Below are 26,900 nucleotides of genomic sequence, written 5' to 3' on the forward strand. Positions count from 1 at the left end.
CATTCCCCCTGAAATCAAGTGGGGTCTGCATCTCAATAAACATGATTTGGATCAGGTGCATTGTATTTTCATGTATCCAGAATCACAATGCATGGTATATTATTTTTATCACACACAGTAAAGTTCAGAAGCAACCGAATTCCTATCCACAATCTTAGATCACTATAAAATTTACGAGACACACTATGGGATCAGCAATTTTTATTATATGTCTCAGAAGAACAGCAGACCTAACATATCAAGCACAGTGTATTTTTTTCTCTTCTGTTGAAGAACCGAGTTGTAAGAAAAGAGTCCCTACCTGCTTTGACACACACAAATGCTAAGTTAACATATGTCACCTTCAACAGTCACAGGCGAACTCCAGGGAATCTGAAATAAAGCACAGAAAAGATTGCATGAGAGGAGATATTAAACGTTTGCTTGAATTACTGTGCACAGATGGTCAGAAGGGAAATCCAGCCAATATAATATGCCCCTAATTATAGCTGAGCCAATTCACAGGGTACGATTGCATACATTTGCATCTTCCTTGACTTCTTTTGGACTTTTGTGGCTGCATGTCTTCCATCTAGGATTCTGCTTAAGGGGGGAAATAATTGAGTCTGCAGGAACGGGCTAACTTGCTGCTTGCCATACTTCTCCCTGACAGGAAAGAGGAAAAACAGACATTTCTGCTTCTGTGCAAGCTACACACCATCATGCTGACCTGCAGCAAGACCCCCAAATCTGCCTTTCTAGGGAAGCGGCCAAGTTCCACTTATATGGGAACGCTATTCCCTTCCACAAAACGCTGCGAAACAACCAGAAGGGAAGGAATTCAAGACACATGATCCCTTGTTATCTCTTTTTTTCATGGCATGGCAATTCGTATATTCTTCCAAGGGGAAATACGGCTTGTGTGACATCAACACCAGGCAAAATAAGATACAAGAAACGAAATGCTCGAATTGGCTTAAACCTCATTGGGCAAGGAGAAGACTGTGTACGTACTTGTAATAGGAATTTTATGGTCGTAGATATATGGCAATGTTCATAACCGTACGTACATAGATCAGCACAGGAAGGCCAACCTGGAACCATTTTGATTCCTAAACTGAGCAAATGTTTTCTCTGCAAGGTCAAACTGGAAAAGCCTCCCCATTGTCTTTTCCTTCACAAATCCTGTCTTAAGGGTATGTCTCTGTTTGAATAGGGTGTGAGCCTGTGACATGGCCCAGGAACTAAGTATTTATCATTACAAAAGACTGGCCAGGGTCCCCAGGAAATCCAATCAAGTATCCTGCCAGATAGGAGATAAACAACAAAAGAAAAACAACATTCACATGTTCTGAGAGGTGGTCTTAGGTTACACCCCTTCTGTGATGTATGCATGATGTTTCTGGGGGTGGTCTTGATCTACAGGGTGGCAATTTCAAAAGTCTTTATAAGGCCTTGCACGCCATTTTTCTGGGTCCTCCTCCTTTCCTGCTTGTGGGGGGAGCACCATGTTGCAACAGATCAATAAAGATCAAGCTTACTAGCTGCTTTGCTTCTCAATGTTTTCTGGTTGGCCTCTGTTATTTTCTCCTACCAATAGGGAACCTATGTAAGGACTCTATATGGGCTCTTGGATACCCCATAAGGGAAAAGGGCAATTTTTTATTTACAACATACTTTAATAAGTTAAGCGCAACTTACATCGACCCAACCACCTTGCAAGAGGAGAGAGCTGGAAACCTTTATTTTAAAAAAAACACAAATAAATAAAAATCCTCAAGCAGGAAACAGGTGTTTACTCATCATTTCTCAAAGGAACAAGACTGGCCTTGAGCTGAAACATTTCGTGGAGAAGGGGAGCTCCATGGAGCTGTGAAATCTCTGCATTCAGGGCCTGGCCTGGCTGGCTGAAGGCCCATAAAATGTGTTTTTGCATCCTGAGAAAACGGAGAGGCTCTTTGGGAGCCTGGTTTCCTACGCTCGGGGTTTTCATAAAATGCCACCAGCCCAGTCTTGGGGGAATACTTTGCCAAGACGGATTCAGAAGGCGAATTCTGTAAACCCTGAGGAAAACTTAGTTCTGTCTCGCCAAGGCCTGTGCAGACAACTAAGACTATACATCCTCCCCACAACGGTGAACTGACGTCTTGTTTTAATTTCCGGCTTTTGTTGTATTTGTCTTTTTTATGTATCCTTGTAAGCCGGCTTGGTATTTTTATGTGACACACAGCACTACGTAATATGTTTGGAGATATAACACGGCTCCGTCGCTTCACCGCCTCACACTGAACATTTCCCTCACGGGCTGGGAACGCACTGCGCATGCTCCGGCGGGAATGCGGCCGCTCCACACAAAACAGCGCCGAACAACCGAACGCCGTCCGTCGCCGGAGGGAAAAAAGGCGGGAAAACTAACCTTTGCGAAATTTTCCGGAATGAGCCGAAGACGGGTGGAGGCGAGGTTAGGCTCGAATGCTTTGCTCGCCTCCGTTCCACTCCCCCGCCCGCTCCTCGGTCTTTTACCTCGCGCCGTCTCCCCAGGCAACGCGCAGGCCGAGCCTGCCCCGGATGTTGATCCAGCTATTTTTTTCCTCCCCGTCTCTTTTTCTTTAAGAACGGGAGGGCGTGGCCAACTGCCAGCCGTAGTGACAATGCGGGCTTCCAATTGGAACGTTCGGATGAAGTGCATAGAGAAACTAAATGTAAAGAGTGGCACAAACACATGGCAATTTTGAGGTTCCGTGTTGTTGCTTTTTAAAAATTCTTTACAGCGCATGCGGGTAACCTGCGGCTGAACTACAAATCCCAGCAGGCCCAGCAAACATGACGGGCGACCAACGGATACGAGGTGCCTGTGGTTTTCCGCACATCTTAACAGTCTTGAGTGGGAACCAGCTGCTGCGACTGGTGGGCGCCTCTACATTTTTTTACAATTGGATTAAAACCGACGCGGCGAGGAACTGCGGGCCTCTGCGCGCCATAGAGAGGCGCGGACAGAGCGGCCCGCGAGACGGCCGTTGGTCCGTTCGTTGGGTATGAAAGGGCCAGGAAGTGACGCAGACTTTCAACCAGCCAACCACCCTTCCTTCCGGAAGTAGACGTGGCCGGCTTCCCTGGGCGTCCGATGTTTGGTGCCTGTGGGGGCGCCTGTCGCCCGCGCCGGGCTCCGCCACACGATGGAGCGGCGAGGGCAGCGGCGGTGTCGGGGGCCGGCGGCGGCGCTGCTGCTGCTGGTAACCATGTTGGGGGCGAAGGCGGCGGCCGGGGCCGGAGGAAGGTCGCTCCCTCAGTTCAGCGACGACGTCCCTTTCCGAGTGAACTGGCCGGGCATCGAATTCACCCTGGTAGGTGACCGGCCTGAGGGAAGGGAAGGAGGGCCAGGCGGCGACGAGGACGGGGGAGCGGGGAAGAGGCCGGATCCCGGGGTCCAGGCCGGAGGGAGCTGCCTCACTGCACCGTAGAGTGGGAAGGGTCCCCTTGGGGTCATCTAGTCCAACCCCCTGCAATGCAGGAATCTCAACTGAAGCACCCATGACCTCTGCTTTAAAACCTCTAAAAAAGGAGAGTCCACCACCGCCCGAGGCTGGCCGTTCCGCTGCCGAAGAGCTTCTACCCGGCCGGGGTAATTCAATTTCCAGGCACTTTTCTTGTATTTAGCTGAGAAACAGCTGCAATAATAATAATAATAATAATATTAATAATAATAATAATAATTTTTATTTATACCCCGCCCTCCCCAGCCAAGGCCGGGCTCAGGGCGGCTAACAAGCAATAATAAAAACAAGTTGAATGAATACAACTTAAAAACAATATTAAAATACAACATTAAAATATTGAAACATTCAAATATTAAAAGATGACATTTCAACATTACTCAGATGTGAGGGTGCAGGGGTTGGTTGGTTGGTTTGTTTCTGTTTTAATATAAAAATAGGCCAAAGAAAACTTCAGACAACTTGATAAGTTTTTGCACTCTAATGTAAGAAATGGTGCCATAACGTAAAATGACTCTTTAGGAATAGATGAGCTCTTCATTTCAACAGCTTGTCTCCATGAGTATCCAGAACCCCTACTATGAGGCAGATATTTGAAGACGGCAATCCTGTCTCTTTTTGAGTGCCTCATAAAAGTCTTGCCGAAACCGAAGGGGAGTTTGTGGTCCTTCTCTCATCCGCTTTGCTTGCAGCTGCACGATAAATACCTGGCGATAAGCACACAGTTTAAATAAAGAGCAGGAAGGGCGGGTGGAGGGTGCAATACACAAGGGACACATCTGTTCATATTGAAATGCAGGGTTTTGTCATTTCTTTTTACTCATGACCCTGAGATCCAGCAATGGTGGGGCAAAAGACCCACCCTCAGAATGAAATAACCTTGAGCTTACAGCCCTTCCACACACACACACAAAATCAATTTCTGGTCACCCTCAAGGTTGTCTTTCTTTCTTCCTTGGCAGTAGTATAACTTACAGGAAGAGAGTACTTTTCGTAACTATCATTGCGAGTAATGATTGCTGCAGGTTACCCAGAGATCAATCATTAGGCTGTATTCTATCTTCTGCACACCCGTCTTTAAAGAAAGCAATTGTGGTGGGGTTGATTTTGAGGGGACATCACAAATTAATGAACAGACTTTAGTGTTCTCCAGGCACAGAAGGAATCCAGGAGAACTCGAAAACTTGCTCCCTAATTAGTGATGTTTCAGTTGACCCTTATAAATAACTTTGCTGTGGCTTTTTGAATCCGTTGTTTCCCTTGATGGACCCATATGGACACCGATGATTTTTATGGCAGGTGGTAGGTCTGTCAACAGCTGTTACATGTGATAACCAAGATGGAGCCTTCCAGAAGATGGTGAGGGACAAGCAGGATCGAGGGTGCTGTCATCTTCATGTCCTGTTTGTGAGCTCCCTAGATACAAGTGATTGGCCACTGTTTGGAACATGGTGCTGATTCTCATGAACCTTTGATGTGATCCTGCAGGATGCTCTTGTGGAGAGACTGCTGACATTGAGAGCAGACCGAGAATGCTTGTCCTTCAGCATCTGCTATACCGGACCATTTTAGCCCTGAATGGGATGGTTCCATGTGGTTATTTGGGTTGGGAGGAGATAGACTGTGGTCTACTGGTGGAGCCACTGGCCAATCTCAAGTGAACACGCAGCTGTGTTTCTTCCAATGATTGCTCAACTACATGTACCTCTCAGGGCATTTCTTTTGCTATTAAGCAAGAATGCATGCCTAAGACTGTTTAATGCAGATTAGATATGCTGTAATTATGCATATATGTAAATATATGCAGGTTGAGTATATATTTACTCTTGGTTTTGTTCACTTAAAATATGTGAGTAGACCATGGGGGTTCCTATTAAGAAGTAAAAGATGACTGCCCAATATTTTATTCTTGTTCACCTTTCTGGAAAAAAATGTGACTAATAATGTCTTCTCATCCCTTACCAATAAGTACTGGTGACTACATGCTCAGACAGTTTAAATTTTGACCATTTTTGAGTTACAGGTAGCCCTTTTTGCAAAGGAATATTGGGGGAATTTTGAGGAGTGAATTTTTAAAAAGAGGCCTTGACTGTGGCAGTATTGTATCGATTGTGTTGAAGCTATGAGCAGCTGAAAGAGGGGAAAGAACTTAATGTATTGGAAAATTAGCTGTGTTGTTGCTGCGCTAAAGGGGGAATTTACAAGATGGTGTACAGCAATAAAATCATTAATGTTTGGGACTTCCGGGGTGGCGCCACCGGCAATGGCGGACTCCCTCTGAACTGGAGGGACTAGCTCCGCGGGAAACGGGTCTTCTCCGCTATGGCGAAGCGGGGACCCTTTCAAAAATCACAGGCGGATGAAGCCTGTGACCATGGGACTCAGCGGGCACCTTTAGCGCCCCCCCAACCCGCTAAGGAACCCACTAACGGGCTCCGAAGTGAAGAGGGGGAAGTGGCGCGGTGCTGTGAGTCAACTGCTATTTCCGTGAAGTGAAGCCGCATAGCCGTTGCCGGAGAGCGCTGCCTTTTTCCTGGGACAATTTGGACTTTAAAATAAGCACCCGTGAGTACTTAGACTTTGAACAATTGGACATCAAATAAGGACTAGCGAGCAGAAAAGAATTGGATTTTAAAAACCTACTCTAATTTGGTACGGAACGGGAAGGTCTAAACAGGAAGTCAGCCTTCCGTTCTTTTGTAAACAGAATAAAGCAAAGACAATTTAAACTAGAGCTCAGAAAATCGTCTTTAAAAGATTGGATTTCACCATTTAAAATTGTGGAACCCCCCTTCGACAGCAGGAGAAGGGGGGGGATCTTTTTGGACTGTTTAAAGTGACTTTAAAGTAAAGTAACTTTCCTCCGTCCTGATCCTGGAGCGGGGTGTCAGGACTGACGTTTGAAGTTCATTGACCAAAGACAAGTGTTTTTGACAGATAGCTAAAAGAAGAGAAACATAGGGATTCCACTGTTCCCCTTCGCATTTTAAAGGAATATATATGGACAAAGTATCTCAAAAAGGGAAACTTTGTTGCAAGAACAAATAGAAGTTTTCCCCCTAGAGGGAGTCTGTGAAACTGTAACCAACTCCAGGGAGCCGGCAGCTGTTACAGATTACAACCGTGGGAACAGGCATCTGACCTTGCAGAACAATGTATTCAGAAGCTTTGTTGTGTGCTCTCTATAAAACAAATGCCCTACTGGAACAATTACACGAGAAGGTGAATTGGATGGCGACTTCGACTAGAAATTTGGAACAGGCAGTGGGAAATTTTGAACAGACAGTGGGAAAATATGTGGAGCCCACTCAGGAATTAAATCAGGAGTGTGTCTTGACAGAACAGGCCCAACAGGAATATGATTTTTCGGATTTGACAAATGAACTTGGAAAAAGCCAGATTTGGAAAGGAAAAGTTTGGTTTGGCTTGGAAATGGGGGGCTGGATTGACCCCCCTATGCTGGGATGTTTGGACTTTTCAAATATGGCAATGGGCCATGAGAGGCTTGGGACTGTGGGGGCTCTTAATTTTGGAGGGTCTTTGAAACATGCTTTTAAATACTACATGGAATTCAGTGTTGAACATGGAAAAGGGGCTGATCTGTTGAGAAGGGTTAAAAACATTGTCAAGCTGGAGTTACCACGAGCAGGAGACAAGGGAAAATACAGTTACAAATATGAAGAAGAGCCGCGGAAGGGACATGGAAGAGACTTGAGGGCCTCGGATATAAGGTTGCCAGGTTAATGGGCTAGATCGATGGGATAATAAGGACTGACAAAACCCGGAACCAGGAGGAAGGGACGTTGGATGAAGATTGGATCTGTTTGTATCTCTTTTCTCTACCATTAGAACTGTTTTATAAAATCGATGAATGTTAGAAAAATGTTGGAATGAAATTACTTGGCTTTAGCAAAGATGTTTAAAGAATTATGAAAGAATATTATGGTTATGAGAAGTTGGTAAGGATAAGATCTAAGTTTTAAGCTTTAAGGTTTATTTTATTATAGAAAGATAAGATTAAAACAGTTTAGGGTAATGCAATGACAGAATATTATGAAACATGGAAAGGATTTGCTGGGATAATTAATAACTAGGATACAAAGAAAGGGAGGAGGAGGAGGTCTAAGAAAGAAGGCAATGACAGTTAAGGATTTGAAAATAATGAATTTGTTTTTAAATGTTTTTAATGGTTTGTGATGTATTTTTGTATTTTTTTTCTGTCACTTTTTCTTATTTTGAATTTTTATTCATATGGTGAAAAGGGGTTTGTTCTTTTCTTTTTCTACTTTGTCAACTATTTTTATTTTGTACTTACTTCTGTTTCTATTTTATTTTTTATTTTTTGTAACATTTTGAAAATTTCAATAAATATCTTTTTTAAAAAAAAAAATCATTAATGTTTGTAAGGAGGGAAATGATTACAATTGCGTGGAGCTTAACAGCATTCTATATAGCCACTACTTGAAAAATCATAATGGCGGGCCATACTGGACCAATGGCATGATTTGTTATAAAGCAGCTTCCATGTCCCTTCCATGTTCTTATACCCTGCAGTCATGACAGCCTATAAGATATGAAGACTGTTGAATTGAGTGAAGCAGGTTAAGTTATTATTCAAGCAAGTTTACTACACAAATAACTCTGCTCTTGTGAACATTGCGGGTGGAGCTTCTAGGAGGACAGCTCTCTTCTCTGATATGAAAAAGCTGCGCCTTGTGTCTTCTAGTAATGAAGAGGGAGAACTTTCTAGAAGTCCCTCAACATTACATTGCTCAAAAGATTGCATGGTAAGCTGGTGGTAGTGACGTTACACAAGTTCAAAGACTCTTGAACCATAGCTTTGTAAAGGTGACTTGAGCAAGCTAATTCTACGAGTAACCCAGAAAGTGTTACGGTTGAATTTTAAATGATGCGTATGTTTATTTATTTATTTATTTATTTATTTATCTATCTATGATGTCTGCACTAATAGGCATTTTAATATGTTTGCAGTGGCCTGTGGCCACAAGCAATAAACACAGATTGTATTGAAATACTATTTTAGTAACTAGTCAGCCGACCCATTTAAGACTACATTGTAATATTTGCTTACATTCTTTCTTTTTAAGCCCACTGCTGGGGTTCTGTATAAAGAAGATCATTACATCATTATGACAACTTCAGAAAAAGAAAAATATAAGTGTATTCTTCCGATGTTAGCCAGTGGAAATGAGGTAAGTTCTGTGTCTTTTCTCTCTCTTTTAAAGCAGGAGTTTCTACAGCAACTAACAGAATATTCCTATGCATATCTACTCAGAAGAAAGCCTCATACGCCCAGATAAAAATGTGTGGGATTATAGCCTAAATTTATGTATAAAATATACCATCACCTTTCTATAAAATATTTAGGATGTGTTAAATACGTTAAAAACACAACATGTTAACCAAAAAATCTTCAGTGTGTGTGTTTGTCTTAAGAGAGAGAGCACGCGCAATTGGCTGTGACAAAACAGGCAAATTAATTTTGGGGTGACTTTGAATGGAAGCTTCATTTTTAATGCCCCTTGGAACAACTTGAACAAGAGGATCTCTAACATATCCTTTTGGAGCCATGGTCAGAGCAAGTAGACATTGGGCAATTCAGTTGGTGTTGATGCATAGATACATTGAATTTGAGTATAAGCTTGAGCCCAGACCAATACCTTTGGAACAATCAGTCCAGATAGAACTGCTTTTCTTTTTAAGGAGGCTTCCAGTGGGTTAGTCTGAATTATTTTTCATTGATTTCCTTATTGTTCTTGTGCCTTGCCTCCTTCTTCCTTGAAGCTCAGGATAAGTAAAAGCTAACCTTAAAACCATACAAATTGCAAAGACTCATAATACAATTAAAATTGCAGCCAGTTAATAGCCACTTTATAGCAGTAGCAGCAAACAGACTCTCAACAGCAGTGCGGCAATTAACCATTAAATGCCTGGCAAAATAAGACTATTTTAAGGTGGTGCCTAAGTGCCACTACTGTAATCTTAGTCAGCAGGGAGTTCCCTAAAGGGACGCCCTGCCTCACCTCACCACCCCACAGGTCTCTCTCACCAGCAGCAGCACAAGCAGGTCCTCCCCTGCAGAACTTATCACGTACCTTAGGGGCTCCTTCAAGTGCTTGGTTTCCAAGGTCATTTAGGACATTGTACACCAGTGCAAATACCTTGAATTGGTTTAGTGGCTTAGAAATCCCATGATTGGAGCAGTATGCTCCATCCTCATTTCTCCAAGTGGCAGCCTGGCAGCAGCATTCTGCAATACCGGCAACCTCTGGACCATATTTGAGGGCAATTCCATGCAGAGCATGTTGCAATAGTCCACACAAGAGGTTATTCAAGTGGATCACGCCAGGCTGGCCCAGCCAATGAGTGGCCAGAGGTGGGCATAAGCAATCCTACGCCACAGGTTACCTGGGTCTGCGACAATAGCTTTAGGTTGATCACTACTTTTAATTACAGCAGTACCTCAGGTTACAAACTTAATTCGTTCCGGAGGTCCGTTCTTAACCGGAGGCGCGCTTTCGCTAATGGGGTCTCCCGCGCCGCCGCCACACAATTTCTGTTCTCATCCTGGGGCAAAGTTCTCAACCCGAGGTACTACTTCCAGGTTAGCGGAGTTTGTAACCCGAGGTGTTTGTAACCTGAACCCTTTGTAACCCAAGGTACCACTGTACTTGTATATTTTAAATAGATTGTATATATGTATGTAGTTTTATTTCTATCAATGTTTAATGGGTTTTTATTGGTTTTTTAAAAAGTTTTTAGCAATTTTTGTTTTTATCTGTAAGACACCCTGAGTCTAATTAAGGGGGTAGGCAGAGGATATATGCATAGAATATTATTAATAATAATAATAATAATAATAATAATAATAATTTAGTAATTGTTATTTATTAATAATAATCCCAAGCTGCTATTACTCATAATTTTATAACCTGAATTATTGAGAGTATTAAATTGATGTTTGTATGTTAGTTGCTGTCTTGCATTTGCCTAGCTGTGGGTGTGGGGAGGAATGAGTTGTGGTTTTGTAAATTGCTTGGAGCAGATGTTCACTTAGGCAGGATACAGATTTAATTATGCATACATGTGCATTGGAATTCATATAAAGACACATGTTTGTCTTGAATATACTTAATGGTATTATTATATCTTATGGCCTTGAGCACAAAAAGATAGCTTTAGATGTGTTACTACTCTGCAAGCCACTATAAAACAGTGTCGTTCCAGAAATACTGGCACAAAAACAATAAGTTAATGAATTTGAACATCTTTTTCTGTACACACACACACACACACACACAAAATTATATATGTGTGAGAGAGCAGAGAGGACACATTCACATCAACAATAAATCAGCAGAATCGAAGGAGCTACTGTATTTTTCCGTGTATAACATACCCCATGTATAAAACGCCCCCTTTGGAAACTCCAAATTAAGAAAATGAGGGGAGATTGCTGAGCTTTTTGGGGGGGTAGCCCAGAGTTGCTGAGCTTTTGGGGGGGTTGACGTAGATCTCTTACCCGTCTGACCTTCGCTGCCACTCACACTCATTGCAAAAGCTGCCTGTCCACTCACCAGCAGAAGCCGCCAAACACCCGCCCAATTGCCGCAGCAACAGCCAATCAACACCAGCCATTGCAGCAGCCACCAATAACACGCCCAATAGCTGCTGACAATCTCTGGCTTGCGGCAGCAACCAATCCCACGTCCCCTCTATGCACTAACCGTGTATAAGACAACCCCCATTTTTAAATTTTAAAAAACCTCATCTTATACACAGAAAAGTACATTACTTAGATTTATGTAAGTGGCTTGTGGTAGCTTAGTAGAATTTTTTGCAGTAGAAATTCCCCTTGGTTTCAAAAGCAGTTTTCTGTAGTGATGAGAAGCATAAATCTTCTTGGATCCATAGAACTACTTCTATATTTCTGTGGGTCTTGGCATGTGTGGTTTCTTTTCCAGGGCTTTTAAGAAAACCAACGGGACGTTTAAGCATATGGTGTTGACAACAAGTAATTACTGCCTAGGAACCATAAATATAAAAACTTTTTGGGGATTAAAGCCTTTGTGTTCTGGGTCGTATATGTCAATTTTTTAAGGAACTTGCAAAAATAAATGAATGTACCTAGCTCTGTGTCCCTCCATGTAATAGTGACATCCAGCTGTTCTCATTTTAGGAGGAAGAAAAGGACTACAAAGGGCCCAGCCCTGCAGAATTGTTGGAGCCTCTCTTTAAACAAAGCAGCTGCTCTTACAGGGTATGTCCACTTTGAATTTGAAGCAAAAGGCTCCAGATCCTGACATCACTCTGTATGCTATAGAGTAGATAAGCTCAGTAGAAGCGCATGTTTTATTTCCATTAAACCCACCAGCACCACACAGACACATTGCTGTTTCTGTCTGGCGCCAAATTTTCCTGTAAGTCAGTGGGCGTTATGGATACCCAACCATGGACACAATTGTGACTTTAAAATGGAACTTATTGTTTTTGAATAATTCCAACTGATGCCTGTTAACTGAATGAATACAGGGTGGAGAATGTGTTGTGCAGCGTGTCTGCCTATGTCCTTTGGAACTGAAAGAGTTCATTAGACCAGCTCATTTAATTCAGGGCACTGATAGATTATGGCGATGTTAAGCAGCCGTGGGGCGCTGCATCACACCAACCCAAGCTCAAGAACCAAGGGCTAATCTGGAGTGAATTCCATAGATACCTGAGAAATTTGCCTCTCAAACAGAGTCTCCGATTACATCTTGCAGCTACTTTTTCCTTTCTCTTTTCATTTGCTTGCAATGGAAACACAACACATTTCAACATGTCCTGAGTCCTTGAAGGGAGGGCAGGCTGTAAATCTAAATATTCTTACCCATCCATTTTGTTGACGTGTTCCCTTATCGCAAGAACAGCCTTGAGTACCGTTAGTAACCAAGGATTCTCTAAAGGACTTCCTGCATGGTCTGAAGTAGCGAGGCCACTGCTCATAATGCAACTTAATGGAGACCAAAGTTTATATAGGAAGGGCTGGAGTTGGTTTCAGTTCTCTGCATGATCCACAGATTGCAGTGGGAATGTTAAAGGCATTGCACTGAAGCTCATTCCGTGGTTGTCGACTTTGACAAAACCGGTTGGTTGACATTTCCCTTACATAAAGACTTCCTTCGTTACATTAAAACAATGTTGACATACCTTTTATATATATATTAAGACCCCAAACATGCAAAAAAACTAAATGCTTTTGCTGTGAAGCTATAATAAATAATCACCTCTCATGATTGTCATTTCACTTGGGCTGCTGCTTTGTTTTTTAAAAAATAGATTTGCCTGTACTGTGTGTGCCAGTTAATGCCAAATATATATCTCTTTAGATTGAATCCTATTGGACTTACGAAGTTTGTCACGGCAAACACATTCGTCAGTATCATGAAGAGAAGGAAACTGGGCAGGTATGTCTCATTAAAACTTTGGTCCTCAAGGGTAAAATAAAGCTTTTTTATTGTTTTTTAAAACGTTTTCATTGTTTTGTTATCGTGACAACGATTGAAGCATTGGAGGAGAAACGGTTGTTGTAAAACAAAAAAGTGAAGATGTATGTCTTTTCTCTTTTTTTGTGTAGAAAATAAATATTCAAGAATACTTTCTTGGGAACGTGCTACACAAGAGCCCGATACTTGATCCAGGTTTGTTATTTTGCCTTTAAATTTCAGTGGTCAGGAAGAAGATGCCACCCATTCACTCAACTCGCTAGGGAAAGCACTGTGTAATTTATCCCACTGCTCACCAACAATCAGCACCATCCAAACATTCAGTGTGAAGTTTGAGAAGAGCCTAAGCACACATAACACATACAATGCTCAGCTCTCACTTTTGGGGATTTTAGACTACACAGATTTGACCTATGTGTGCTTTCTATCCCCCTCCCCCTATTATAGAGCATGGTCAAACATCTTGTCCAAGCCATTCATGTAAGTCAAGTTCAAAGGCAGCTGGGTGCAGTTCCACTTGCCGCTGGGTTTATAGGGATTGAGCTAGAAACTCTTCTGTTATATCTGCACAGGTCAGGGCACTTCAAACACTGGGCTATTTTCCTACCATCTGAGACTGAAAATAACCCCAACATGGAGAAACCAGACCCTCCTTTAAATCTTGCCTGAAAATGTCCTCCTTCCTCATTCATGCTGTTCAGTATTCACGGGCTGGCATGTAGCTTATATTTGAATGGCAGTGTCGGATCTCTCAATCAATACTGAATTCTTAAGTCAGATTTATATCCAGAGAGTGAAAGGTCTGTTGAGATATAGAATCTTTGTGTCAGCAGATTTGCTTCCTGGCTCTGTATTGGTTTCTATATAGCAAACTGTGACTAAAATGTGATTCTTGTCCTGCTTGAAATGTATTCCAGAGCAAGAAGAGAAGGAAAATGAGAAAGACAGCGCAAAAGAGGCAAGTAGGAAAAGGTTGCCATTGCTCTCCTGCTCCATGATCAGTTTAATTCATATCTGTATCTAGCTCAGCCTTCAGCAAGCTAATGCCATCGAGATGTTTGGGTCTGAAGCTCCTCATCAGCCCCAGAAAAGGCTGATCTAGATTGTTGAAGCTCCCTCTCTCTTTTTGAAGTTGATGTGTTCTTCCTTTTCTTGCAGATAATATTGTTTGATTCAAGTCTGTTTCTATTAAGGGAAAGCGACTGTTTTTATTAGCCCTGATGCTATACACTGCATTGCCAGATTAGGTTGTCTTTTGTCCCCCCCCCCCCCCAAGATAGTTTCTACCACGGCTGCAGAGCAGAAAATCCACTGAATGCAAAGTAGACATGCTAAAGAAGAATTTGCATTTAAGCAAACTTAGTAGCCGCCCAAAGTAATACTTTCATTTTCCTTATTTTATTTTGCTAATATAGATTCCTATGAAAAATATAGAAGGGCAGATGACCCCATATTATCCCATTGGGATGGGAAATGGCACGCCTTGTACCCTGAGGCAAAACCTGCCCAGATCAAGTTCAGTCATGTATGTCTGCCATCCTGAAGCCAAGCATGAAATCCTTTCAGTGGCTGAAGTTACTACATGCGAATACGAAGTGGTCATTTTGACCCCTCTCTTATGCAGTCATCCTAAATACAGGTAAGGAATTCAGACCAGGTCAGGCCTTCTAGTAGCCACCTGGAACAATATTTTCTGAAGAGTTCCCTCTCATTCACTCTCCTCACAGAACTTTCATCTGTTAACGTAAGGGAGGTTCCAGGCTGAACATCACACAAATTTGTACATCGTGCTAAATCATGCAGAGGCTGGAACAAACCTTGGACTCATGCACTCTCCTCTCCTCCTGTGCAGCCGAGGCGAGTCCTGCAGCTGCAATTTTATTCATTTACACAGAATCTCTGCTTGTGTTTTGTGTACAAGCCAGGGATTGTGATTTATAGCCAACTCTCATTAGTTCAATCAGCCAGCTTCAGAAGCCTCTGTTGGAAGTTGGCTTGTTCTGAAAATGACCACTGTCTGTTATAAGGCACAATTCCTGATTTACACAAAATCAAAGAGAAATCAAAAGTAAATACTGCTAAGGCAGAGGTTAGCGTATGGGTCCATGACTCTTAGCTCATCCTATCTTGTATTATTGAACTAAACCATGTTCTAGTGTGACATTAAGTGAGTTATTTTACCTGAGACAGGCTGGCTACCAGAAGCGGCATTTCTGTATTAGATTATCTCTTCCCCTGTAAAAGTGTTGGATAACCTATCAGCATTGCAATATATTCACCTGCTGTGCTTCTTTGCCTCAGTTCCACATCCTTGGTGCAAGTACAGAAAAATACACAGGGTGTTGACATTATGACCCAAGAGGTCCTACCTATAATGAGAGAGAGGAAAAAAACTTGACATGGGGTTCTGTTTAGAGTGGCAACCCTATGTTTGGTGTAATGTGTAATTCTGTCCCCAGAAACCTGATGTAGATATGAGCTTTCTAATATTAGTGTGAACCAGGAAGTAAAAATGATCTTTTAGATTTATTTATTTTTTGGAAAAACTTGTGGCACAGAGCCTTTTAGCATAATGGCATCACAATGGTGGATCAGTTAAATTTCTTTTTTAAAACAGTTTTGATTTTTTTAGTATATGCTATATTGGGGCCACAAAACCTTTCGTGCGGGGGCTGTGCGTGAACTGCCCCATGATAAAAGTTCGCTGTTGTTTGCACAGGTTCAGAGCGTCCCCCGTGAATGACATATTTTGCCAGTCGCTGCCAGGAGCCCCACTTAAGCCCCACAACTTGCAAAAACTGGAGCAGCTGGAGCAGGAGCACCAGCAGCAGCAAGAAATGATGAAGCCGCCTTATAGAAGAGGCAAGGAGGTAGGAGCCCAGAGGCGTATTGCTGATGACACAAGTGTGGAAAATCCCACTATTAATCGACCCTTTCTGGATGGCAAGGCTTGACTTCTGCTGGGGAATTCTGCTACACAAAATTCATGCTGGGATTTCAGTGGCCCGAAAGTGGTGGCCTGCTTTCTCTCTCTCTCTCCCCCCCCCCCCCCGCCAAACAGGTTGCCCAGTTCTGCTCTATCTTAACCTCATTCAGGAACCAGTAGTGTCTTTCATGCTGCAGCTATTAAATCAGTCTATTAAAGCTAGAAGAATTGTGTGATCACCAGCTACTGCAACAATTTAAGGCTGCTGTGCTATTCTCACATACATTTGAGATTGGTTTAGAAGTCTCACAAGCCGCACGTCTCACATGGTTGTGGCTTTTTGGCCACACTGTGTTACCTTCCCTCCCCCCTTACCTGTGTGATATGTGTGAAGCGTGTGAATCTGCCAACTGAGGGTCAGTGAGCATGTAGTGTTCAGCCTGCATTTGACCATGTGTGCACATTAGTGCACATCACAATACATCCATTAATCCTTGACATAGAATGTGACTCTTCCTTTGCGTTCTGTAGCAGACTAAGAGGGCTATCCTCTCTAAAATCAAATGCCCAGTACCATCTAAAACTGCACATATTTTAATTTCAGGAAGAAGTGAATTCAGCAAAGGAAGAGAAGTTTTCCTCCTTCCACAAGCCAGTTGCCGTTGGAACGCCACATCTGTTAACGGTTGGAACGACACACATTTCCAAACTGACCGATGATCAGCTCATAAAAGAGTTCCTTAGCGGGTCTTACTGCTTTCATGGGGTGAGGAATCAATTCTATGCGCTGGGCTCTACTTCACACGTGTGTTTTGCCTTCTCCCTCCCATTATTTCTCTTGATTCCACCCAGAACCCCAGTCATGTTAACTTTTGTATTTTGTCTTCCTACAAATGGTAAGCAAAGCAGAGCAGTAAAGAGTGTGGGTCTCAGCTTGGACCTTGGAAGTGTACCTGCTCCCCACCCCAGTCTCAAAACTCCTCTAACAGTGCTCTCATGTTATATCTAGCCTTTGTACGGAGATCTGAGGGTTAGAAACATACATTGACTTGTGTTCGCTTTTTTAAAAAACCTGATGGGTGTTGTGCTTGCTGGAAGCAACTTGGATTGCTTGAGTTTTATTGCCTTCTCTTCTTCCTAGGGTGTTGGCTGGTGGAGGTATGAATTCTGCTATGGCAAGTATGTGCATCAGTATCACAAGGTACGTAGAAGCAGCCATTGGAAGATTCTGCCACTAGGTGGCCACATACAGCTTTTTAACATCAAATTTGCTGCTGCGCAGGAAAGTTCTTGAAAGCAGGGCTGCAGAGTTAGTAAAATTCATTGGCGCCTTTGCTACTGCTGCTGTGTTTTATTAGGGCGCTGTGCAAGGGGTTTGGGGAACTTGCAGCCCACCAGGACATTTTGGGCAGACCCAGGCCCACCTGCCTTGCACGTGAGGGCAAGGAAAAGCAGGGCTAGGCTAAAAAGCGTTGCCTGCCAAGCCTCACCGCGCAGTCTTTTCCCAAGTGCCCAACCACCAGATGGATGCGTTTGGCATTTGGGAAGCACTGAGCGCATGCATTGCAAGTAGATAGATAAACTGTATTCGCATTAGCCAACGGCCATAGCAACATAAAACAAGCAATATATACAATTAAAAAAACAACAATGGGTAAAAAGGACAATCAAATGACCAAGATTATTATTCAGATAGTGGCCCTTAATCTCATTGCACCTTTGATAAGCCTAGCAACCTTGGCTGTTGTCTGATCATTTTGATCTGAATGCATTGCAACTAGGGCTGGGCAATATCTGGTTTTCTACATCGCGATATATCACCGACTAAACATCGCAATACAGTCATACCTCCGCTTACGTATCCCTCTGCTTATGTAAACCAGGATACGTAAGCGGCAAACCCAGACGTGCTCTACTGTGCGCAGAAGCGGTCCCTCCGGTTGCGGAAACCTCAGGATCTGACTGGAGCTCCGAAACTGATCCCGACTGCAACCGGGGGTACCACTGTATACTGATATTTTGCAATGTCTGAAATACGTATGGAGCTATGTAGAGACATTGGCTGGATTCACGGTTGTTCCCACATTGTGATTTTTGCGTACACACATACATACATCATGATTTGCAATATATTGCCAGGTCAAAATTATGAAACCGATATCACGATATGGACTTTGAACCAGTTTTGGACGATATATCGCCCAGCCCTAGTTGCAAGGTGCTTTGCACAGTGCTTCCAACCAGCTGGTGGTCATCGCTTAGAAAGCATTGTGCAAGGAACTTTGAAAGGTCTCTGTCACATGACAGCGTTGTAACTTCAGGTGATTGACAGGTGGTCGTCCCACCCACCTGCCAACATTTGAAGCGGGGGAGACATAAAGATATGGCCCACTGGGCTGGAAAGTTTCCCCATTCCTTTTTAAAATCAATCTTTCTTAATAGTTTTCAACATAAAATAAAAATCACACTAATCTAGAAAAGAAAAAAAAGAAGAATAAAGAAAGGAAGGAAGAGAAGAACAGAAGGAAATTGCAGAGTCCACTCTGAAAATTTAATCTTAACCTTTATTCCACATGCAGAAGCGTGAACCCTCCTAGCTCTCACCTGGGAGCTTCCCCCAGTCTCCCTCCCTAGGAGATCCTCTCTGTCCTGCCTCTCACCCATCTTCCTCTTCCTCTTCAATCCATCACTTTCCTGCATCTTTCTTCCTTAGTCCAAGAAATACAGTGGATGCTCAGGTTGTGAACGTGATCCGTGTGGGAGGCACGTTTACAACCTGCAGCGCCACGTGTACACACGTGCGGGTCACGATTCGGCGCCTCTGCGCATGTGAAAAGCGCAATTTAGTGCTTCTGCGCATATGCGAGCGCCGAAACCCGGAAGTAACCTGTTCCGGTACTTCCGTCTTCGGCGTAGTGCACAACCCGAAAACGCACAACCTGAAGCATCTGTAACCCGAGGTATGACTGTAATGAAAGTTTCCCCTTTCCTGTGCTAAACAAACACATGAACAAGGGAAGCTGCCCTGTGCCACAACCTCTGGCTCATCTAGCTCAGTGTTGTGCACTGACTGGGAGTGGTTCTCGAAGGCTGCAGACAAGAGCCTTTCCCTCCCCTCTTGGGAGATGACGGAGACCGAATCTGGGGCCTCCTGCGTGTAAAGCTTTCCCACTGAGATGCAGCTCCAGATCACCCTCCTTGCTTCACAGTGCCATCCCCAAGTTCAGTGATTTAGGGGCAGAAAACGTTTCACGATATGCTTGTGATCGTCGGGCATTTCACGACAGCCCTAAAACCCCAAATGGTCAGAACTGAAGCTAGTCTGCTTTTTGCATGTGATGCACACATAGGAAGTCTGCCTATAATGGCACTCGGGTTGCAAAACATCCTGTTCTAGCTCTGACCCCGTAATGATCTCATGCTATGCAGAAGGAAGTTGTGTTCAGGGAAGTTTTTAATGTGTGACATTTTAATGTATTTTTAATCATTGTTGAAAGCCGCCCAGAGTGGCTGGGGAAACCCAGCCAGATGACCAGGGTACAAATATATTATTATTATTATTATTATTATTATTATTATTATTATTTGCAAGCAGCTCTGGAGAAGGGCTGTAGCTCAGTAGTAGATCACATGCTGTGCAAGCAGAAGTTCCCCAACTCCTCCAACTCTAGCGTGAAAAGACTTCCATCTGGAGCCTTGGAAAGCTGCTGCCATGACATGTGTAGGGCAGCTTTCTGTGGATGGGAACTGGAGAAATGCAGAAGTGCCCTCACACAGCTCCCATTCATTTTAATGGGACTTGACAGGAGAAGTTTCTGCTGGAAGTTCTCTTATTTATTTGTGGCTATCTGACTGTGAAAGGGACGCAGGTGGCACTGTGGGTTAAATCGCAGAGCCTAGGGCTTGCCGAGCAGAAGGTCGGCGGTTCGAATCCCCGCAACGGGGTGAGCTCCCATTGCTCGGTCCCTGCTCCTGCCAACCTAGCAGTTTGGAAGCATGTCAAAAGTTCAAGTAGATAAATAGGTGCCGCTCCGGGCGGGAAGGTAAACGGCGTTTCCGTGCGCTGCTCTGGTTCACCAGAAGCGGCTTAGTCATGCTGGCCACATGACCCGGAAGCTATATGCCGGCTCCCTCGGCCAATAAAGTGAGATGAGCGCCGAAACCCCAGAGTCAGCCACGACTGGACCTAATGGTCAGGGGTCCCTTTACCTTTTATCTGACTGTGAATTTAAGTTCCCTTCTATATAGAAAACTATCAACAATTGTGCCTATGGACAAGCCTCCATTAGGTGAATTTCATCTCTTAAGAGTTATGTTTTTATTCACTGTCTTGTCAAACATTGCAAAATCACATTTTATATTTTTTTAAAGTAGTTTTGCAGTAGTTTTCAGGCTATTTCAGTGGAGTTTCTTTCCTGAGAGCATGAATATTGCTTCTTGAAGGATTTATGAGTTTGAGTGAACCAAGTTCACTTCTTATAATATAGCCACTTGCCATTATACAGATTCAGCACATATCAAACAAATCTTACCCATTTGAGTCTCGGAAATCATGACAAAGAATAAAACATTTAAAATAGCGGATCGTGCAAGAAGAAAAGGGGTCTTTGTATCATTTTCGTCTCAGTAACAAGGAGAATTGTTGTCCTCTTTCAGGATAAAGATAATGCCAAGACGACTATAGTTGTGGGCACGTGGAACAAGGAAGAACACCTTCAGTGGGCGCAAAAAAATGTGGCCAGAGCATATCACCTCAAAGACGACGGTCTGCAAACAGTGAAGTATGCCTGAGTTGGTTTTCGGATAAAACCTCTAAGATGGGGCTTGCCTCATCGTTGCAGCTTGTCCTTAAAATCAGTTATATAGCAGAATTGCTTTCCGAGTTACCAATGCTTACTGTGTCCAGCCTTAGTCTTGAAATTAAAATCTCTGCATCTTGAATCCATCCCATGCTTTTTAAAAGTCCAGACTTCCCCTCACTGGGCCAGCAGGCCTAAAAAGGTGTGAGGAGAGGACCCATCTACTTTATAAGAAGCCCTGCCGCGATGCCATTTTTTTACAGAGCACTCCACCTGTTTCTCAGCTGGCAAACGGCCTTCTTGGTAGTGGTGCCCGCCCTGTGGAACACCCTCCCATCAGATGTCAAGGAAATAAACAACTATCTGACTTTTAGAAGACATCCGAAGGCAACCCTGTTTAGGGAAGCTTTTAATGTTTGATATTTTACCGCTTTTTAAATTATTATTAATATTCTTTTGGGAGCCGCCCAGAGTGGCTGGGGAAACCCAGCCAGATGGGCGGGGTACAAATAATAAATTATTATTATTATTATTATTATTATTATTATTATTATTATTATGCTTGGGAGGATGTGATTTAATCCTGCATTGGCTGTTCACCCTGTTCCCAGTAGGGAACAAGACTGTACAGCCAAGGCAGAATTTAATCACTGCTCATCCTCCGATGAGTGAGGATTAAAGCCCTTTGCAAAAGCTCTTTTTGAAGCAGCTGGTGCTTCTCCTTTAAGCCAGCAAGCCAGTGGCAGCAGCAGGGTAGAGCAGGGAGTCTTCTCCATCCCCCTGCTACCACTGCCTACACAGTTAAAGGAGAAGTACAAGATGTTTCAAACAGCATCTGCCCCCCCCCACCCACACCCACACAAAAAGACGCCGCAGCAACAGGAAGGTGATCCTGCTTGGTCTGGATGCCATCACAAGCTCTCTGTGGGGAGTTCTTGCACACATCCAAACCCAGCGCTAGGAATCCCCTTCCTGAATCACCTGATGCAACACCATGGCAATCCTGCTTGGTCCAGGTGTGTGAGAGGGCTCTCTGTAGGAATGTAGCAGACAGCAAAGCTAACAGGAGGGCTTTTTTTCCCCCTTTGAAAGCAAGGCGGGGGGAACTGCCCTTTAGTAATGCCTGCTATTTGGTTTGAAGGACCTGGCCCATGGAACCAGAAATGTTCCACACTCCTGCGCTTGGGAGACAGAGATTCTGATCCCTTTGTGAACATTTGGCTGGTCATTATTTCCCATCCAGATCCACCTTACAGTTTGTTGTAAGGGTAAAACGGGGGGGGGGGGCGATTTACTGATTTTTGAGTTCCTTTGGTATTTCCAAGCTCAGAAGAAAAATGCCTTCAAGTGTTGGACATTGTGCAAGCGTCAAATTCCAGAAGGGAGCACAAAAAATTCAGCCCTTTTCGTGATTTTTGCTTGGGCACGTTGTAATACTTGCATAGGTACCAAGTAGAGAGTTGACTTGCGCTGTAAACGTTTTAACTGACCAAGCTCTAATTTTGGGACTTTCCGGCAGAATGGTGTCTCACTATTACGGAAACGGAGATCTTTGTGACTTGACTGACAAACCTCGACAGGTGACAGTGAAATTGAAGTGAGTTGACCCCCTTAAAAATTATCCTGTTCCAGGCTGACTTGATTTATAGGCTTTGCCCTAATGGAAGGCTCTAAAAACATATCCAGCTATACTTTTAAGGAACTGCATGACTGTATCTTTACTAACTGGGCACAATCCTGAAATTAAGTATGCCCAGAGGTTTGCCTGTGCTCTGCGAGGGATTTTAATTATTTCCCCGCTTCAGATAACTCTCCGCGCTCAGAAGCGCTTTTGCTAGAGAATGCCATGTCTGCTGCTCAGAGTGATAAAAATCTCAGTCATCTTCACTAGATAGTGAACCCTAACTTAGCAGTCTAGTGTCTGCTGATGCAAGTGCCCATCCCTGCCTTGTGTTTTCCTGGAGAAACAAGCTTCTGTGTGTTTCTCTATGCCTGCTCTGCTGGCTTCATGGCATCCCCAACCCATCAACTTTTACGTATCTGCCTATCACTGCTTAAACCAGGGGTCGGCAAACTAAGGTCCACGGGCCGGATCAGGCCCAATTGCTTTCAGGATCCGGCCCGCGTACTGACTGTCCGTGGATCGGCATGGGGATTCTGTTCATTCGAGCTGTGCCATTTTTTTCCCTGCGCCATTCCATTCCACACACACACCTCAGTGGCGGCTCCTCCCTCCCTCCTCCTGGCTTCTACCTACCCTGCCTAGAGGAGGAAGGGGGCTGGCTGAGCGCCATTTTAAGCAGCCCCTCTCCAGAGCCAGCCCTTTCACACTGCTCATCTTCCCTCCGCCGCCGCCCTGTGGGTCAGAGAGCAGAGTGGACAAGATCTCTCTGCCTACCTATGAGAAGCTCTGAAGAAATGAACCTGTGCTGCCAATTCTCGTAGTAGACCAGTATAAAGTAAGCAGCACATAAGCAGCACACCCTGTCTAACTCTTGTGCGTAACATCACTGACACTCGTTTGATCAAACTTATCCTCCTTGATATCTAACCCTTGAGCGTAACATCGCCGACACTCTGTTTGATCCAACTTACCTTTGTTGATATCTACAAGAGCCTGGCTAAAGGAACCTTTAAAGACTGAATCTTCCTTTTGGACACAATTTTAATGAGTTTCTGTTTGTGGCTTCTGTAGTAGATCTTGTACATAGCTCTCTCAATTTTTGGATTATTAATATAAGATTTAGAACATAGAATGGTTTTTTAGTGTTTTGTGTGCCGCTTATGTGCTGCTTACTTTATACTGGTCTACCCACGAGAAGCAGCAGTGGCGGTGGTGGCAGCCCCTGGGAGGTAAGCGCTGGGGGTGGGGAGGAGGACTACTTGCCCCCCTTGCCTCTTCTCCCCCCCCCCCGATGCTGCCTCTCCAGCCCGCCACAAGGTCTGAGGGACAGTGGACCGGCGCACGGCTAAAAAATTTTGCCAACCCCTGGCTTAAACTGATACGTTCATATACCAACACCAGGAAATGCCACACAGGAGTGTGACATTGTGCCGGTATTTCACCCTAGCCTTGCCCCGCCTTTAGGGTTTCTTCACAGACTTGGCACATCCTTGGCACTGGGCATTAGTCTGTTAAGCAGCCATTGTTCTCTAGGTGCCAGTCACCCACTAACATCTATTTCTATCTTAAGGTGCAAAGAATCGGATTCTCCTCACGCAGTAACTGTCTACATGCTGGAGCCTCACTCCTGTCAGTACGTCCTCGGGGTATGTATTTCTGACCTTGCTGCTAGCCCTGCTGACCTCTAGGAAGGCACTTTTTCCTCTGCAGAAAAGGGCATTTCACTTACAGAAACTATGGAAGCTTTGAAACAGAGATTTCAGTTTCCCATCCGTCGGTGAGACGAGCATTTTATTTTCTACAAAAGCTTCCTTCAGGACCCAGTGGCGAGCCTTTCTAAAGTGCATATTGGGGCAGTGTACTGATCCTACCTCTGAGACAGACCCTCAGTTCTGGACTCGCTGTTTTCCAAGAGCTTTTATTTATAGGCCTAATTGGAAGATAATGGCTCCAGATTCATCTAAGAGAGCTCATTAAAGCCATTTTCTGTGCCCTTTTTCAAGGGCGCCGTTCGAATGCCGGAGTGGTCTTTAAAGGCACTTTGCATTTCAAAATCAGCAGAGAGGCTCGCTAAGATGCTGCTGTTTTCGATTCAGATTCTCTTCACCTCATGCAATGCTAAGCACAGTAGCCTTCGTGCTTGAGAAAGGGTTCAAAAGTCGAGGTTATTCTGATGATAGAAATAATGAGAAATCTGTTGGCAGGAGTAATGTTTTTGTCCGGAATGTTCTGATTAGACCACATGCTGGGAGAGTTGAAAGGCAGGCTTAGGTTTTGAGATGCAAATGTCCTCTCTGTCTTTTCGGTTGGGCAAAAGTTACTTTCGGAGACAAGATGGTTTTGGGTTTTTTAAATGCTAAGAACATTGGGCACAACCCAACCAAAATTTAAAGACTTGGAAAGCCTTACTGATTTAAATGGGAGAGAGGTGTGTGCACATCTAGTGGGGTGTTTCAGATGAAATAAGGTTCTTCATTATATTTATTTACACCCTGCCTTTCCCCCTGACGGGACTCAATGATTTTTGTTCCGCTCTCCCCACCCCCTGCCACTGAGAAAACAAAAATCTTCTCCAAAACGTTAGTGGACTCTTTGAAACAGTGGCAATGGGGAGGCACAAGGGGCTCCTGAGAGAAGAGGGAATGAACCAAAATTGCCTCTCCCCTCCACTTTCTGCTCATGGAAGCCACCTCTGGATCTGCCGGTGGAGAGAGATGCACAACAAAATGCAAGTTTTTGTTGGGCCGTACCTATTAATGTGTTGTTGGTTTTTTTTACGAAAGGCTTGGAAGCCTGGATTCCTTTGGACATCTAAAAATCCAAACCCCTCCCAACTCTGGTATAGGAAAGGGAAATAATTTTGTGCTGGGTTGGCATTGTGAGATAAATGCTCAGTAATAATGACAAACATGCAAAGGGCTTTGGATAAGTCTGCTTGCCTCGATGCTGCCCAAAGGCCTGCCACAGCAGAGAGTGTATACAGAGCACGTTAGCAAACCTAATTCCAAACATTGCAAGGACCCTGGGCGGAGCTCAAGGGGAATGTCTTGCCTTTTGAGGTCCCGCTAAATTAGTGTGAAACCCACATCCTGTCAGAGCTGTGGACAGACTTTATTTCATTTTCTGGTGCTGGGCTTGCCTTTTCCCTACAGGAAAGGTTGGCAGCTGTTTGTTCTTATATGGGGGAAAGGCTAGGGTTGCCTTTCATCTTTATGGCTGGTATCTGCATAGCCTCCTTCTGGCTTCTACAGATGTTTCTATGGAATATAATGTTACGGTCTGCCATAAAATTGAAATAAAATACATGTCTCTGCTCCAAGGAACTTAAAAGTTCTCAGAACCATAAGCTGCGAGAGAATGTAGAACTTCCTCTTTCTTTTTTAGGCACTTGTTCATTCCAGATTTTAAAAGCCAAGACACATCTTACATTAAAATAGTGCCCATAAATAGTCTGCTTGCAATCATTATTCCCTGCACTTGAAGGGTACTGGCTGTTAATAAAGCAAATGGCTGGCCATTATCCTGCACATCATCATTCCAAAATGTAACCCTCCTCATTTTTTGATAAACTGAGTACCTGCCATTATTTCTTCTTCGCCTTCTGTCAATATTGGGTCAGTTTTCCAACATATGCCACGAGTCAAGCGCTTTGTAATCCGTTCTGTCATAGAAGGTAGGTCTGATGTTGTTTTCTTCCTCCTGTTTGATGCTTATCATCATTGTTTTGTGTGTATATTTCTCCCTTCAGGTGGAATCGCCAGTTATCTGTAAAATTTTGGATACAGCAGATGAAAACGGAATGCTTTCAGTGCCTAGCTAATAATAGCACGTGGGATTCATTAAAAGTTCGGGGCCTTGAAAGCCAACGAAGGAGCAAACCACTGGGGTTCTCCACTCTGAACCAACGGCAAGGAGAAGGACCGGCAAGACCTCACCAGCAAAGAGCTACTATCATGAACCACTTTGTGAATATTATATGTATATAAGAGGCTATTGATAAACTTTTAAAAATTAAAAAAAAATACCTTATCTTGAAGAACTTTTTCAGTTGCCCTGTAATGTGGAGCAGAGTCTGGTTCCCCCCCCCCCCCCAAGGTGTTGCAGTGTCTGTTCAAGTGGAGAAATTGTCACTCTCAAGGAAAGAGTAGTTCCCCAATTCCCTGGAAGGGGGATGAGAATGAAGCTGGGAACATCTTCTACCCTTAATCTTCCAGGAAACGCAAGTAAACTGCTGTTTCTAACATGAGTAAGCCAAGGTTTCTGCTCAAACGACTACCAAATGCAACTCCTGGCTGCTGCAGAAGATTTTCCCAGCAGCCTCTATCAAATCATGTAGCCTACTGTGACATTCCTTCACTTGGCAGAGGAACGCAAGCTCTGCACCTCTCCACCTGCCATCGGACAAGGTGGGGGAGCTGTTGGCGTAGGAAGGCAGTGGGGGTGGTTGTTTTTTTGTCCTATTAAAACACGGACTCAACCTCACACACATCAGAACACCTGTTGCAGCATCTCTGCTTGTTTCAGGAAATGCCCAGCTTCAGAAAAAGGGCTCCTTCAGGGCTGGGTCTCCTG

General features: G+C 43.9%; 2 protein-coding genes across 5 annotated transcripts in view; one reads left to right on the forward strand and one right to left on the reverse strand.

The window, feature by feature from the left end:
• The window catches only part of ASB3 (ankyrin repeat and SOCS box containing 3), a 50,737-nt gene extending 48,196 nt beyond the window's left edge, over nucleotides 1-2,541 (reverse strand). The window contains exons 1-3 of one of the 4 annotated variants that reach the window (XM_081001040.1): nucleotides 1,681-2,102; nucleotides 520-645; nucleotides 302-372 (exon numbers count right to left, since the gene is read on the reverse strand). The gene's annotated coding sequence lies outside the window, so the exon portion shown is untranslated. The other 3 variants (XM_081001038.1, XM_081001041.1, XM_081001042.1) reach the window with 3 other exon arrangements.
• Nucleotides 2,542-3,063: 522 nt separating this feature from the next.
• Nucleotides 3,064-26,367, forward strand: LOC308474576 (endoplasmic reticulum lectin 1-like). The gene is made up of 14 exons (XM_081001066.1): nucleotides 3,064-3,323; nucleotides 8,582-8,686; nucleotides 11,674-11,754; nucleotides 12,863-12,940; nucleotides 13,111-13,174; nucleotides 13,897-13,937; nucleotides 14,395-14,618; nucleotides 15,699-15,849; nucleotides 16,510-16,671; nucleotides 17,047-17,106; nucleotides 20,562-20,686; nucleotides 22,224-22,301; nucleotides 23,899-23,974; nucleotides 26,077-26,367. Exons 1-14 carry the CDS (start codon nucleotides 3,156-3,158, stop codon nucleotides 26,146-26,148), a joined length of 1,485 nt encoding a protein of 494 aa, XP_080857192.1. The 5' UTR covers nucleotides 3,064-3,155; the 3' UTR covers nucleotides 26,149-26,367.
• Nucleotides 26,368-26,900: the final 533 nt, after the last annotated feature.

Source organism: Podarcis pityusensis, assembly GCF_964106645.2.
Source record: "Podarcis pityusensis genome assembly, chromosome: 3".
NCBI classification, from domain to species: Eukaryota; Metazoa; Chordata; class Lepidosauria; order Squamata; family Lacertidae; genus Podarcis; species Podarcis pityusensis.

Excerpts from the sequence above, each read along its gene's own strand:
- LOC308474576 (XM_081001066.1), top strand. The coding sequence starts at position 3,156 with ATGGAGCGGCGAGGGCAGCGGCGGTGTCGGGGGCCGGCGGCGGCGCTG. Across the intron at positions 22,302-23,898 it reads CAGGTGACAGTGAAATTGAA|GTGCAAAGAATCGGATTCTC; the intron begins GTGAGTTGACCC and ends TTCTATCTTAAG. Across the intron at positions 23,975-26,076 it reads CCTGTCAGTACGTCCTCGGG|GTGGAATCGCCAGTTATCTG; the intron begins GTATGTATTTCT and ends TTCTCCCTTCAG.